Raw genomic sequence first — 16,712 nt, forward strand, 5'->3', positions numbered from 1 at the left:
CTTTTTCACTTATGTTAATATACTTTTCATGCTGAATCCCAGGGAACAAATCTTTATTTATATAACCCTAATTCCATTGTAAATGTGCTGCTTGTGGATCGTCAGTTATGTAATTTCCATTGTACAAGGTTTCTTGTTGTTAATGTTACAATATATTGCACGGTTAAGAGTTCTAAAGCTCTTCCATAATCTGTGAGATTGACTTTGTAAGAAGTATATTTACAGAAAATGCTGATTCTGACAACAAATTTTAATCTACCTAAGCATTTTACTTTAGATATATTAAAGGCAAACAAATGAGTTTTTTTTCAAACACATTAATAGAATTTACTTGCCTACTTACTTCTCAGTTTGAATGATTTTTGTTCCACTTCAGGATCTCTGATCTGATTAGTAAGATTAAGAAATGCCTGAGACGTTAAGACCTTTGATTAGAAATTTAAAATCATGTCTTAAATTTTACGCCCATGTTGAAGATGCTACTCAGAAATGAAACTGGAGTTTAGTTTTTCTGATAGGTCCTGAAAAGTAAAAGTGAAAGTGTTAGTCGCTCAGTCGTGTCTGACTCTTTGTGAGCCCATGGACCATAGCCCACCAGGCTCCTCTGTCCATGGGATTCTTCAGGCAAGAATACTGGAGTGGGTAGCCATTCCCTTCTCCAGGGAATCTTCCCAACCAAAGGATCCAACCTGGGTCTCCTCCACTGAAGGCAGATTCTTTACCACTGAGCCACCAGGAAATCATCTACAGGCAGGTGGAGGGAATTCCCTAGCAGTCCAGTGGTTAGGGCTTCATGCTTCCACTGCATGGGGCATGGGTTCTGTCCTTGGTTGGGGAACTAAAATCCTGTATGCTGTGAGGTGCAGCCAAATAAAAAAAACTAAAAAAAAAATAGATGGATTCAGGGTGTTGGTTCAAGTCCTGTTGGGGCCAAATAGCTTGAATTTAACTTCGTATCTGTTTGAAACAAATAATTTCTAAAATTTTCTCAGGTGCACTGTTATGAGGAAAACTCTGTGGCTATTAATTGCTCAATATTTCTTTCTCTGCCCTCTCTTCTTGCCCATCTTAACTCTCTTCATGATTGTTCTGGGGAGTTGTTTGTGTATTTCTTGCTGTATTTCTCTTTTTATTGGTGGTTTCTTGGTTCCAAGGGAGAACCAGATTTTCTGTTTCTAGTGTTCTGTTTGGAACGCTAACTCTGTGCCCTGCCCTTAAATTGCCTGTCACCCGAGAGATGGCAGAACAAAACAGGCAGCAAAGCTGTTTGTTCCAGGTCTGCCTTTGGGGGATGTTGAAAACTGTGAGTCTTTGGCTGAGTTATATCTCAGGATGGCTTGATATTTTCCAAATGGTTTGTATAACCCAGGGACCTCGCTTGAGTTCTGGTAACGACAGCTTCACCATCACATTTTCCTTTGGGTATAGCTCTTGAAAGGAAAAAGCCTTTTAAAATTGAGGGCTTTTATAGATTTCATTACTAGCTGAATCAGTATTCTTAAAGGAAATACCTTATCAGTTATTGACGGTGTTAGACAATCTGTCCGTATATGAGTCTTTTCCTCTAGGACAATGAGAATCTTACCTTTGCTCAGATTAATATTCTGTGACAAATTGCTGCCTGGGTCTGGGGGAGAGAATTTTTGACATTAGATTGCATCCTTTGTTGTTTTGGGCTTCCCTGGCAGCTCAGACGGTAAAGAATCCACCTGCAATGCAGGAGACCCAGGCTTGATCCCTGGGTTGGGAAGATCCCCTGGCCAGTATTCTTGCCTGGAGAATTCCATGGACAGAGGAGACTGGCAGGCTGTGGTCCATGGGGTCGCAAAGAGTCAGACACAACTAAGCAATGAACACTTTCTCTTTATTGTTTTAATTTACTTAAGAGCACAAGTATAACACTAAAAAAAAGGAAAGAAGGAGGCTCTTTGAAATAAAAGTGGCAGCAGTTGAAAACATATTGGAGAGACTTCCCTGGTAGTCCAGTGGTTAAAAATCCACCCTGCAATGCAGGCGACACAGGTTCGATCCATGGTCAGGGAACTAAGATTCCACAAGCTGTGGAGCTACTAAGCCCATGTGCCGCAACTAGAGAATCCTTGTGCAGTGAAAAATCATGCATGATGCAGCAAAGATCCTGCGTGCCACAGGTAAGAATGATGCAGCCAAGTAAATGGATAAAATATTTTTAAAAACATATTGGAAGAAAACACATCTAATATTTAAAGAAAACGATGCAAAAGGTTTAAAAGTTTTAAGACAAAAGTTCATTTTTCTAAAACCAGTAGATATCATTTAAGCTTAGCATTCATAAACTATTTTAGAGCAAAGATAATGTCTTAACTATAGATTTCACTCCCTTCTGCCTCAACTGTGCGGGTGGAAGACACACCATACAGGTAATTTTTATAGAATGCAAGAGTCAGAAGAAGATGTACTTGTGCTATTTTTTTCCCTTATAACTGATGCTTGTTCCATTGGGGGTCTTTGTGTCTGAAATGCTGAGAACTGTTCTCAGCCTCTGACCATTCCTCTTAGTTCTTTTAATTACTGCTTGATCTTCCAGAACCTGAATTTTAATGGGCTAGCTAAAAATAGACTTGTCACTGTAAGCACCTCTTCACATCTGCTTGCTTTCTGAGTCCCTGCAAGGTTGACCAGCTTTTTAGGAGTTGCATGTAAAAAGCAGCTGGAGGAAAACCAGCATCTGTTTAGTCAATATTTCCCGTGTTGAAAGACGATGTCAGGTTTTGAACATTTTTGTTTTCTTCTTAAACACCAAGCATGGTACTTTCATAGCAATGGAAATCGTTTCAAGTGAGGAGATGATTTAAGTATAACTTTTGAGGTTTTTAGGCACACTGAGCGCTCTCTCGTGCAGTGCACCCTCTGTGGGTTCACAAAGAGACAGCTTTTCCTGGGCAAGCATCCATGACTCACTGTTCTCTGTATTTAGTCATTTAACCTTCTGAACGCCAGGCAAGCACTAGGCACTTGTGTATGGAAGAGTGTCTAGCCCGCCCCTCAGAGGTTTGCTCAGGCTCTGGTAGGAGAACTCTGGTTTAGTGTTTAGAGCATGGTTTGGGCCCCAGGCTCTGCCACGTTCCAGCTGAATTACCTTGGTCTGGTAACCTGTTTTATCACATGAGATATGGGGGTTGTCATGCCCGCCTAACACGAGCCTGGTACGCAGTGCCTGCCTGAAGAAATGGTTTTGGAGCTAGAATTAGGGAGCATTGATCATCTTAGACCTCAAAATCAAACTGTGTGCTTCATTGTTTTTAATAACTTTTGCTTAATTTGCCTGTGGTTCTGAAAATATCAGGCCCTGTGGCTCATTCCTGTTAACCCCTACTATGAATCAAGCCCCTCCCAGCTGAGAACATTGGAAATAAGGCACAGTGATTGATGAGAACCCCAGTTGTTGTGTGTCCACTGAATTTCTTTTATTCTCTTTTGGTTTTGAAGTTTGGAGTACATTTTTTTAAGATTTCTTTTGCAGTGGCACCATAACCTTATCTTTTAATTGCATTAATAAGAGGCTTTCCCTCTTGGTTTTCAGGAAAGGTGTAGAAGGTGTGAGGTTGGTCTCATTATAAGAAGTTAATTTTTTGTTTGTTTTTTTTGCCAAGTATGCTTACTAGTACACTTGTAAACAGCATTCAGAATACTTTACCTGGTATTTTTTGTGATTGTAACTTCTCTTCCCTCTCTACACACGTTATATGAATGCAAGTAACTGTAATTCATTTAATAAAAACACAGTTGCAAAATTTCTATTTTTTAAATAATTTCTGTGGCCAAGGTATAAAAATTTTCAAGTCTCTAAGGGTTATATATATTCTGAAAAGTATGTTTCCTTCCTTTCCTCATCCCCAGTTCTTCCCTATAGAGACAACCACTTACATGTTCTTCAAAATTGAAATTGGTGTTTAATCATGGTTTGATGCTCTGATATACATATATATACATACACATTATATATGCACACACACATATATATGTATACATACATACGGACAAGTGCCTCTGATTATGCACTATAATTTTTGGTTATAAGTTAGAGGAATCAGAAGCAGGTTACTAGGTGTACATTTGGATATACGAGCAGAAATGAGTAAGGTAACTTTTATGATGACCTCCTATACTTGGTTTAACCAGCTTTTAGAGCCAGCATTGTCATGGCTTTTGAGTGTCTTGATTTCTACATCTGTGTTTTTTTTTTTTTTTTCATTTTCCAGTTGCAGCATGAGAAAGCTGAACTAGAACAGCATCTTGAGCAGGAGCAGGAATTCCAGGTCAACAAACTGATGAAGAAAATTAAAAAACTGGAGAATGATACCATTTCTAAACAGCTTACCTTAGAACAGGTAAAAATATATGGTTCTCTCTCTGTATCCTTAATTAGGATAGTTCTTTTTTTTTTTTCCTCATATCATCAACTATTCTTTCAAATTTTAAAAGGTCCTGTGGAATATCAGTGAAAAACATTTTTCAACTTTTTCTTCACACAGTGGGGACTTCCTATCTGAAGTATGCATTGACAGTTCTGCATAGCACCTCCTTACTCTCTGATGCTGTTTTGTTCTTTTAAACCACAACTAATAAGGTTTCAAGAGATATGTTGTGATGTACTGATTTATAGGCAGGAAATGTTAGGTTCCTTTTGCAAAAGAGGGAAGAATATGTTTTGAACCACAGGATCACTTCTGTGAAAGTTCCTGAGACAGTGGGACTGTGGAGCAAAAAGTTCTCTTTCAAGCATTCTTCAGAACAATTAGCATTTTTGTCTTTGAATTATTAGCAACCTTGTATGAACCTTGTCTTTTCCCACCTAGATGTGTTGATACAGGTATGGAGTCCTAGACTCAGCCACTCATCCTGGTTTGGTCACTAAATTAGTTTTGTGAGCTTGCATTAATTTCATTAACTTCACCGGGGTCCAAGTTTTCCATTTGTAAACAAGAGAAGCACAAGCTCCAATCAGGAGTGGGAAGCTTAGAAAGGAAGGGTGGAAGGTAACAGTCACAATCCCTTTGTCCATCACCCTTGGTAGACATTAGTATTTGCCTTAGGAGGCCAGGCTGGTCCTTATCTGCCAACCCAGAATCTGCCCACCGTTATCGGTCCTGATGGGTGGGTGTGTCAGACAGAAGTTCCTGTTGTCTCTGGCCTAAGTGCTCCTGATGCTGTTCCCATGCTAATTTATTTTCCTGAAGTTGGAAGAGACCAACCATAGTGTACTGCTACCTGGTTTCCATGTAGAATTCAGTATATTGACATTTTCTAGCTGTTTGTGATTTTGATCCCAATCATCATTTTGATGATTTGGCCAAGGCTTCTGTGCAAAGTTGTCTGATTTATCCCAACTTTAACGTCTTTCATATGTGGATCTTAGTCCATGCTAACTGGTTTTTGAATCACCCTCAGGACCATTCTCTTTTCATCACTGTACTTGAGACTGAATCGTTGTGGAATTATCAGGTGTAAGAGAAAGTGAGGGTTTATTTTAAACTAATTGAACTGACTTTTATTTTTTTGTATTATTCTTCTATCTACCTATATCAAAGGATGGGTTATGGTGTTTTCCAAGACTTTGAATAATGGCCTTGAAATTTTTTTTCAATTCCTTCTAGGTTAAAGAACAAACAAGTTCCATTTCCACAGGCTGGCTATTTTAAAAAAACCCAGAGTAATCTAGTCCTACTGTTCCTCTTTGGATTTCAGGTGCAGTTTCCAAATTTAGAAGACTCCTCCACCTCTCACAGCTTAAAAACATCTTGTTCCGAAGTTCTCCTGTTTAATTTCCAGGATAGACAGTAGCCAGTTCCATTCACATTAGTTTTGAAAATTCTTGTGTAAGCCCCTAACATCCCACAAACTTGTTATTGGTAATTGTTGATCAAGATGTAACCAAGTGACCAAGTGGAATTCTCACCCTGGTTGGTATTGTGAGAACTTTACTTGGTCAATACCTTCTCTGTGATGGCTCTCAGTAATGGAAGCAGCTTCTACCTTGTATTTGCTATTAGATTCCAGAGGAGACTTTGGAACCGTGACCCCCAAAGTTTAGCTCTGGCCACAAGGTGGAGGTAGTGGCCTAGAGTCAGAAAGAGAAGGGAGAGAGGATGGATGGCTTCCCGGTGTTAAGGCTCATTGGAAACTTTATTGACTAAATGCTTTTAAAACTAGGCACGAGGTATACCTTCTCCCCAGTTAATGACTTAGTCCACTGTAAGACTTATGTCAGACCTCAACACTAAAGAAATGGATTTCCACAATGGAACATGTGCAATGTACATGTTTACATGTACTTACATGTAAACTTTAAAGTAAAACTTTACTTTACAATTAAAGTCCTAAACTGGAAACTTAACTTCAGATGTGGGATGAAGTGAAAAAAAGTGAAAGTGTTTGTGGGGTATCAAGTCTGCATTTTATTTTTTTAATTAAAAATTTTTTTTTATTGGAGTGTTGATTTACAATGTTGCGTTTCAGGTATACAGCAAAGTTATACATACAAATATATCCACTCTTCTTTAGATTGTTTTCCCATAGAGATCATTACATCAAGTCCTTGTTTTAATTAAGATGGAGAAATGTAACATCATCATAAAACATTGCCCCCTTTCTTCTGGGTATGTCTAGGATGATTAAATGTTGGGGATTTCACTATATTTTGTTTAGCTACAAGTAATGTTAGTCTGTGTTTGGAGAGAATGATTATGTTCTACGGTAGAAACAAACCTCTTCTCTGTTTCCATGGATATGCTCTGACCCTCTTTTGTGGCCATCTTTTGGGATTGTCATCTGTATTATAATATTTACTATATATGTCATAATCTGTATAATATAATATATCTTGTATTAAAGTTACTATAAGAAGAGCCAACACAGGTATTATATTACTCATTTTGAGGATATGTATGTGGTACATGCCTTTGCTCTTCTCTCTGACAACACATTTTTAGAACTGAAAGCTATTTGAAGGCATTTATCCTTTGGGTCTGGTGCCTTAGCACTGCTTTGTTGGAAGAGTTTAAATAAAGTGTGGATTTGGACAGGTTACTGGAGAGCTGTCATTTGTCCTTCAAAAGGCAGCATAGGGTCGGGCTGGTTCAGGGCACGGGTAATGGACTTGGATAGACCCAAGCCCAGCCTTGCTGCAGGAGCAAGGATGTGTGAGGAGACAGACATGGGAAAGCTACGCAGTAAAAAGTGGATAGAGGTTCTGCATGGGGTAGGGGTGCTGAGAATACAGAAAAGATGGTGAAGACGTAAAGTTGAATCCCTCTTCTTAGTTACCGGGCAGGGGGAGAGATGGTTTCGGCAGTCTGCATGTGTGGTGTCTTTGAGGTGCGTGTCTTGCAGAGGCAGCCACGTAGCCGTACTGCGACTCTTGCAGGCCTCAGTGTTGGGAGGTGCCCAGAGGTTCCTTCAGCCACTAGCCAACATCAGGTGACTGCAGAGGTTTGAGAAGACCCCGGCTTCCAGGGCCAACACCCCCTTCTCCCAGTGTCCAACACCATATATAATTTTATCCTAGAAGCAAGGCTTTAGAACAAATTTCAATCCTCAGCACGAAATTTTTTGTTGTCCTATTTATTTATCTGTTGATGGCTGCAGAGGGTCTTCTTGCTGCGTGGGCTTTCTCTAGCAGTATGCAGGCTTCTCATTGCAGTGGCTTTTCTTGTTGTAGCACTTGGGTTCAGTAGTTGTGGATTAGTTACTTCACAGCATGTAGAATCTTCCCGAACCATGGGTTGAACCTGTGTCCCCTGCATTGGCAGGTGGATTCTTAATTACTAGACTATCAGGGAAGTCCAGTTTTTCTTTGTTCAATTTTTAAAAAAGGTTATAAGGAAACATTTAGCGTATTTGAAGTTCTACAAAGAGGAAAGGAACATTGTTGCTTTCTAGCTCTGAGTACAATGGTTCTGGGTTAAGAATAGAAGATGGCCTATCTGCCTTACTTGTCTAGCAGGTAATACAAGCCAACTGACGTCACAATCAGTCCACATACAATTCTGATGCTTATTTTTAGTAGCTGCAATGACTAATTCTAGTGAGTTATACAGATCATCTGTTGTCCTTGTGACTTAGCAGCTAATTGAGTGGCTAGTAGCTTGTGTTCAGGTCTGCGTTATTGATTGGTTGATTTTTTTTTTTTTTTTACGTTGGAATAAGATAGCTCCTCAGTTCATGGGTAATGTGGGCATACTGGCTTTTGTTAGAATTCCATGCATCCTGGCGGCTACCCTGGAAGGCTCTGTTGCAGTAGCTCTGAGGAGCTCTGACTGGCTTCAGAGAACAGCCATGTTCCATGAGCCTTCATTTGCATTAAGGAGAGGAAACGGGGGCTTCTGCCACCAATACAGGAGACGCAGGTTCGATCCCTGGTTGGGGAAAATCCCCTGCAGAAGGGAATGGCAACCCACTCCAGTATTCTTGCCTGGAGAATCCCATGGACACAGAAACCTGACAGGCTACGGTCCACGGGGTCCCAGAGTCGGACACAACTGAAGCGACTTAGCACACACACACGTGTGTGTGCACAGAGGAAATGTAGTGACCCCTATGCATCATTTGAAGTTTGATTTCACAGACTCATCTCAAATTATGGAAGTCTTAAACTTTTTTAATGATAAGACTTATCCATTGTGCTTTCAAGAAAATGTGGAAAACCTAAACGTGGAAGTACAAACATGAAAAAACATCACCTAGACTACAGTCCCCCACTCCAACAACTGCTCTTCATATTTTTTCATCATCTTCCTGACCTTTGTCTTTTTGCTCCAACAATAGTGTTGTGAACAATATATACTGTTGTCTGACACTGGTAATAACACTAATAATAATGTGTCTAACAATAGTAGAGAAAATTAGAGATACCAAGGGATACTGTTGTTAACAATATATAGTGTTGTCTAACACTAGTAATAACACTAATAAGTGTTGTCTAACAATAGTAAAGAAAATTAGAGATACCAAGGGAACAAACATTTCATGCAAAGATGGGCACAGTAAAGTACAGAAGTGGTATGAACCTAACAGAAGCAGAAGATATTAAGAAGGCAAGGATACACAGAAGAACTGTATAAAAAAGATCTTCACAACCCAGATAGTCACGATGGTGTGATCACTTACCTAGAGCCAGACATCCTGGAATGTGAAGTCAAGTGGGCCTTAGGAAGCATCACTATGAACAAAGCTAGTGGAGGTGATGGAATTCCAGCTGAGCTCTTTCAAATCCTAAAAGATGATGCTGTTAAAGTGCTGCATGCAACATGCCAGCAAATTTGGAAAACTCAACAGAGGCCAAAGGACTGGAAAAGGTCAGTTTTCATTCCAATCCCAAAGAAAGGCAATGCCAAAGAATGATCAAACTACTGCACAATTGCCCTCATCTCACATACTAGCAAAGTTATGCTCAAAATTCTCCAAGCCAGGCTTCAACAGTATGTGAACTGTGAACTTTCCAGATGTTCAAGCTGGATTTTAAAAAGGCAGAGGAACCAGAGATCAAATTGTCAACATCCATTGGGTCATCAAAAAAGCAGGAGATTTCCAGAAAAACATCTGCTTCTGCTTTATTGACTACACCAAAGGCTTGGACTGTGTGGATCACAGCAAACTGTGGAAAGTTCTTAAAGAGATGGGAATACCAGACCACCTGATCTGCCTCCTGAGAAATCTGTATGCAGGTCAAGAAGCAACAGTTAGAACTGGATGTGGAACAACAGACTGGCTCCAAATTGGGAAAGAAGTATGTCAAGGCTGTGTATTTTCACCCTGCTTATTTAACTTCTGTGCAAAGTGCATCATGTGGAATGCTGGACTGGATGAAGCACAAGCAGGAATCAAGATCGCCGAGAGAAATATCAACAACTTCAGATACGCAGATGACTCCACCCTTACGGCAGAAAGCGAAGAGGAACTGAAGAGCCTCTTGATGAAAGTGAAAGAGGAGAATGAAAAAGTTGGCTTAAAAGTGAACATTCAAAAAACTAAGATCATGGCATCCGGTCCCATCACTTCATGGCAAATAGATGGGGTAACAATGGAAACAGTGAGAGATTTTATTTATGGGGATCCAGAATCACTGCATTAGTGACTGCAGCCATGAAATTAAAAGACGCTTGCTCTTTGGAAGAAAATCTATCACCAACCTAGACAACATATTAAAAAGTAGAGACATTACTTTGCCAACAAAGGTCCATCTAGTCAAAGCTATGGTTTTTCCAGTGGTCATGTATGGATGTGAGAGTTGAACTATAAAGAAAGTGGAGCACTGAAGAAATGATGCTTTTGAACTGTGGTGTTGGAGAAGATCCTTGAGAGTCCCTTGGACTGCAAGGAGATCAATCCAGTCAATCGTAAAGGAAGTCAGTCCTGAATATTCATTGAAAGGACTGCTGCTGAAGCTCCAATACTTTGGCCACCTGATGGGAAGAACTGACTGATTGGAAAAGACCCTGATGCTGGGAACGATTGAAGGCAGGAGGAGAAGGGGACGACAGAGGGTGAGATGGCATCACCAACTAGATGGACATGAATTTGAGCAAACTCCAGAGTTGGTGATGGACAGGGAGGCCTGGCGTGGAGTCCATGGGGTGACAAAGAGTCCGACATAACTAAGCAACTGAACTGAATAATACTGTATTGTAATTTGCTGCCCTTCTTTTAATTTTGTAAAGTAAAATGTTACAACCTGTGTCTGCACATTTTAGACAAGGTACACAGCCAGACATAATCACAGTAAACCCTGAAGTCAGCTTGATGGGAATTTGTAGCAAATCCTTGAAGATGTGTGGGTCACCTGAAGCTCAAGTACAGACATCCTTTGCTGTGTTTTGCTTAGTCATTTCAGTCATGTCAGACTCTTGTGACCCTATGGACTGTAGCCTGCCAGGCTCTTCTTTCTGTCCATGGGATTCTCCAGGTAAGTATAGTGGAATGGATTGCCATGCCCTCCTCCAGGGGATCTTCCCAACCCAGGGATCAAACCCAGGTCTCCCACATTGCAGGCGGATTCTTTACTGTCTGAGCCACCAGGGAAGCCCTACCTACTGCTTTTCAGGGAGAGGTGGAGAAAAGCCTCAGAGCATACTGGAATGTAAGTGAGAGTTTGTGCCTTGGTAGTAAACAAACCGGGGGCAGTAGTAGGTGGTACTCAAGGAGCTTCAGCAGGCCCTTTTCAGTTGATGTGTAATTGAGGAGCTGTCAGAGTGGGATGAAGCCAGCTGAGGGGCCTCCCCTCCACACCTGTGAGAGCAGACACTGAGCTCTGTCAGGAACACAGATTAAGTCCCTCTGCAGGATATGAAATGAAAGAAGTCCTTCGTTAGGCCTTGTTTCAACTAAGTACCAAGACTGTGTTCCATCTTCTCAGGTATTATTTTGAAGCACCAAGATAACATTTGCCTTGTGCCTCAGTTTGAACAGATGATGGCAGGGACAAAATTAAAAATGAGTTTTCTTTATGAAGAAAGAGGTACCTCACCATGATCCAACCATGTATGTTCCTGGTCACGCACTGGTGGTGAAGACTTTGCCTGTGAAATTGTAGGGCATGGGTGTGCTACGTAGAGTAAGGGCAACAGAATCCAGAGATACTGTACTGAGACTTTCTAGTTGCTTGTAATTAGAATGTATAAAGTCAGTTCTTTTAAACTTTAAACTTTTTATTTTGATTGGGGTATAGCCAATGAATAATGTTGTGGTACTTTCAGGTGAACAGTGAAGGGATTCAACCATATATATACATATATTCATTCTCCCCCAAACCCTCCTCCCATCCAGGATGGCACATGACATTGAGCAGAGCTATACAATGGGTCTTTGTTGGTTATCCATCTTAGATATAGCAGTGTGTGCATGACCTTCCCAAAGTCCCTAACTATTCCTTCCCTCCGGCAACCATAAGTTCATTTCATGAAGTCCATTGAAAAAAAAAAACAAAACAACAAGAATTTGGTGGGTAACTTAGAAAAGGTATTTTCCTTAGCTAAACATATGTGGCAAATGAGTGAATGGCTAAATCCTGCATCTGCATGTTACCCACCAGTTCCTAATTTATCCCTCCCCCCACCTTCCCTCTTTAGTAAGGATAAGTTTTCTATGTCTGTGAGTCTGTTTTTATAAATAAGTTGATTTGTATCCTTTTTGAATTCCACATGATACTTGATATTTGTCTCTCACAGAGGCTTATTTTAGACAATGAGCTGAAGGTAGCCCCTGATGTGACAGTGTATTTGCAGCATGCACGGTGGTATGTGTTCTTTCCCAAAGATTCCTCCACTGTGCTCTTGATGTAGGAAAAAAAACCTGTATACCCAAGACTTTGAAACTTGCTTGCTTTCCACTGATGGTAATTATTTGGTAAAAGAGTCCCCTAGAATTATGAACCCATTATGCAAATTTGTATAATATTGCACTGATGTCAAAGTGATGAAATCTTAAGTCTGGAAACCATATAAATATGACTAATTATATGTGTATCTGTTTCATAAAAGCCCTTCATTTTTCAATATCATTGAACAAAAGCGAGATTTATTGAGCTGGTAAACTATGAAAGTGTCACTTTTCATACATTAAATATTAATAAGGTATTACTACTGTCCTGAAGTTCTACCCATTTCAAAAAGTATAGATACCGTTTTTGAGAAGAAAAAACTTACAAGCTATAGGTAAAGAAGGTTAATAACTCAAGGCTCTCTGGAAGATTCTCAGTCTTCCAGATAACTAGTTGAGCCTTCAGTATAATTTCTCCTCTTAGAGTGTATGAATTCATTCTGTTTTAGGTATGTGAATTAATATCCAAAATTAGGAAATTGTTAATTTTTAAGATGGACTGTCTTCCCGTTTTTTTGTTATAAGCATAGTAAATGTTCATTAAAAAATTGTGTGGGGCGGACTTCCCTGGTGGTCCAGTGGTTAAGAATCTATCTGCCAACACAGGGGATGCGGATTTGATCCCTGGGTGGGGAACTAAGGAACGTGCCATAAGGCAGCCAAGCCTGTGAGTTGCAACTAGGAAGCCCAAAACAGCCAAAATACATAAATATTTTTAAAAATTGTGTGGGAGCAGGAAAACATATGAAGATAAATTACCACCAGTATTATTAATACTTTGACCCAAGGGCCAACCCTATTTATCTTGCTATTCTTTGTGATTTTTTTGTGTGTCTTTTTATCAGTATGTATATTTTTTCTGTTCTTTATTTTTTTGGCCATACTGCACAACATGTAGGATCCCCTGACCAGGGACCATACCTGGGCCCTCAGCAACATAGTGGAGTCCTAACCACCGGACCACAAGGGAATTCCCTTCTCTGTATATTTCTGGTGCACATAGAACAGGCAGTTGTCATTGGCTGCCTGTTCTGGGAAGAGCTGTCATGGGCTGCCTTCCAAAATTGGGTTTTTAAGACAAATGTTTGGAGCTCAAAATATATTTTCATATAGGAATGATGGTAATTTGGTGGTCAGACTAAAACTTTTCAAAGTAGATTGAAATGATACACTAAAACCTTTCAAAATTCTGTAGTTGAGCACATGGTCATGCTAAAGTTCTCATCAGGCTTTTTTGTCAAGTATCCCTTTCCCTGACCTCTGTGAGCATCCTGGTTCCCTGTAAGTGAGAAAATGCTCCATTGAGAGAGAAGTGTGGTAATGTTGGAGCTGTCTCTTGGCTGCCCCCTGCTTTCTCTGCTTTTTGGGTAGTGAGTGTCTGCCCACTGAGAAGACACAGCCAGAATGGGCTGTGAATTCAAATGAGCCAGCACTACTTTTATACACTAAGTTTATCCATTAAAGAAGTTATTTATTTGGGAAACACAATAAGAACTCTTGGTGCAATGTTAATTAACTTGCAACGGGAGGAAGAGCTACTGAAACGAGTAAGGAGTTCGGCTGACAGTCCATTGACTTGACTTAATTACAAAGCAACTCTTCAAATGAATATTCTACAAATAAGCTGTATCCACTGGTGCTGAGTGCTTATAGACAGTGTAGTCAGCAGGGGCTTGGGTTTGCCTGAGAATTTGATGTTTGGTAATGGAAGAGTGGGTACCTGTGGCAGGAACACTGAATTTAAAAGGAGATAGGGAAGACTATTACAGATGGGATCAGCATTGCAAAAGCAATGAATGCAGCACTGAGCTGTTGTTTCTATTCCAGCAAGAATTTCTGACTCAGTACCCTGTCAGTTTAACACACGATGTCAGATTTGAGGGTTGTTTGATATCAGGGCAATGCAAGCACTGAAAATCTACTTAGGTCTGAAACAGCAGTACTGGTTTATACTCTCTGGCTATAAATAAATAGGCTGTGGGATTATATGGACAGGAGATGGAAGGGCAGTGCTGATAAAGGACTTCGGGAGGTTCTGAAGTTCTTCAGGTGACTACCAGCCATCAATTTACTGCCCACTTCAGTGAACCAAGGCCTCCAGAGGGTGAAACTTGGGTTTCTACTAACAGGCTTCCCAGGTGGCCCTAGTGATAAGGAACCTGCCTGCCAATGAGGAGATGTAAGAGACATGGATTCAGTCTCTGGGTCTGGAAGATCCCCTGGAGGAGGACATAGCAACCCACTCCAGTATTCTTGCCTGGAGAATCCCAGGGACAGAGGAGCCTGGCCGGCTATAGTCCATAGGGTCACAAAGAGTTGGACACAACTGAAGTGACTTCACACACACACACAGTCACACGTAGCTCTACTAACTGGTACCAAAAAGAAGCTGAGATTCATGTTTCAACTTCTGTTTTTCCTGCTTCCTTATCTGTTCCTGCATACTCTCGGACTCACTAAGGTACCCCCTGCTCCACTACTTCCAAGAATACACTGGATAATTTACGCCAAATCCTATTTGCCCCTCCAGATTCTCTGAACTTGCTGGTTAGATGGGACCCAGCTTCTTTGGTCACCATGGTGACTGATGCCCATTCCTATGCTGGCAGCATCACTTTTCCTGAATCAGTGGTTCCTCAGCTCTCAAATGAAAGAGTGGATTTAGATGATTTCTTTTGCTGCTTCTGTTTCTAAAAATCTCAACTGAACTAGTGCAGACTGAGACAAGTGCCATCTTGAGATTGACAGAGAATGATAGAATGGGTGGCCCTGGAGGGGACCTCAGATGTCTTCAAGGCCAGCCTTCTCATTTCATAGATGAGGGTAGGTTGCGTGCGTGCATTCTAAGTCGCTTCAGTCGTGTCCAACTCTGTGATCCCATAGACCATAGCCCTCCAGGCTCCTCTGTCTATGGGATTCTCCAGGCAAGAATACTTGGAGTGGGTTGCCGTGCTCTCTTCCAGGGGATCTTCCCCAACCAGGGATCAAACCTGGCTCTCTTATGTCTCCTGCATTGGCAGGTGGGTTCTTTACCACTAGCACCACCTGGGAAGCCTGAGGACAGGTTAGTACCTCCTCAAAACCACATGCCCAGTCAGTCATATGTGGGTAAAGACAGCTTTGTCTTGATTTCGTTTTTTGGAGTTATATATCTGCATGATGCATGATTACTCTAAAAATAAGCCGTTGGGCATTATTTTCTCTACTAGTCATCTCTACTACAAAACGATGCCTTGCTTGAATTTTTTCTTCTCTACCAAGTACCCCTTGTCATGTTTTAGTTAAACATGGCAATAGGGTCCTTAAAGGGTAAATGACTTGGCATTTTGTTTCTTTAAATAAACAACTGAATTGTATCATTGCTTCAAACCTTGGCCCAAAATGTGGTCAGAGGGTCACATAGGAGATCTGTGAGGTGTTCCTGGGTTTCTCCTCCTTGCAGGGAAAGGAGCTGTTTAATATTTTGAGCTTTTGTGCATTAGTCAGCTCTGGCTTCACTGCACAGGATTCTTCCAGCATAGTCTGATTCCTGTCCCTTTGCCCATGCAAAGAAAATTCAGTGAGGCTATGTTTTCTGTTGACTCTGTGATCTTGGCTTATTGACTGGTGAAGTAAGGTATGTCTGCCTCGGTTGCTGTAAAAGGCTACATTTTGTCCATGGAATTGGTCTCACCTTATGTCTACATAGGGGTCTTTGCTCAGTGAGGAGCTTGCCTCTCACCTGCTAAAGAAGTGTGAACTCTGATATTAATACCTGGACAGCTGTGTAGCTGTGCAATCAAAAATAATCTGTTAAGTCAGTGGTTAAAAAGGTAAATTCCAGTTGGGTGAAGAGACAGCATGGGGGCAGTAACATAATATTCCCCACCTTTTAAAAAATGATTTCTGTTAAAATTAGTTAATATCCCAAGCAAATAGACAAGTATACAAAAAATGATACCATACATTTCCTTCTTCCTGGTGCTGTGAACTCTGTTTATCATGGCACTTTCTGTCCCCATCACCAGCCCTCTTTTTCTTCATCTCTCTCTCTCTACTAAAACATATAAATGGTTCCTTTTAATGTCTTCACTACTACTAGAATGTATTGGGCTGGCCAATAAGTTCATTTGGGTTTCCCACAAGCTGTAATGGAAAAACCTGAACAAGGTCTCCAGAGGGCAGACCTTTCTGATTCCTCAGTTCTCTGCTACATCCCTATTAACCTGTGTCTGGTGTTGGTCTCAGTATTTGCATGTTGCTCTGTGTTGGCTCAAACAGTATAGAATCCGCCTGCAATGTGGGAGACCCAGTTTTGATCCCTAGGTCAGGAAGATCCCCTGGAGAAGGAAATGGCAACCCATTCCAATATTCTTGCC

The 16,712-nt window shown here is 40.8% G+C and overlaps 1 protein-coding gene across 1 annotated transcript in view; it reads left to right on the forward strand.

Moving 5' to 3' along the window:
- Nucleotides 1–16,712, forward strand: part of CCDC6 (coiled-coil domain containing 6) — a 109,438-nt gene that overhangs the window by 63,777 nt on the left and 28,949 nt on the right. Inside the window, exon 3 of the mRNA XM_043476902.1 lies at nucleotides 4,242–4,370. Coding sequence (XP_043332837.1) covers nucleotides 4,242–4,370 — 129 coding nt within the window. The remainder of the gene's footprint in view (nucleotides 1–4,241; nucleotides 4,371–16,712) is intronic.

This window comes from Cervus canadensis, chromosome 8 (genome assembly GCF_019320065.1).
Source record: "Cervus canadensis isolate Bull #8, Minnesota chromosome 8, ASM1932006v1, whole genome shotgun sequence".
Classification (NCBI taxonomy): Eukaryota; Metazoa; Chordata; class Mammalia; order Artiodactyla; family Cervidae; genus Cervus; species Cervus canadensis.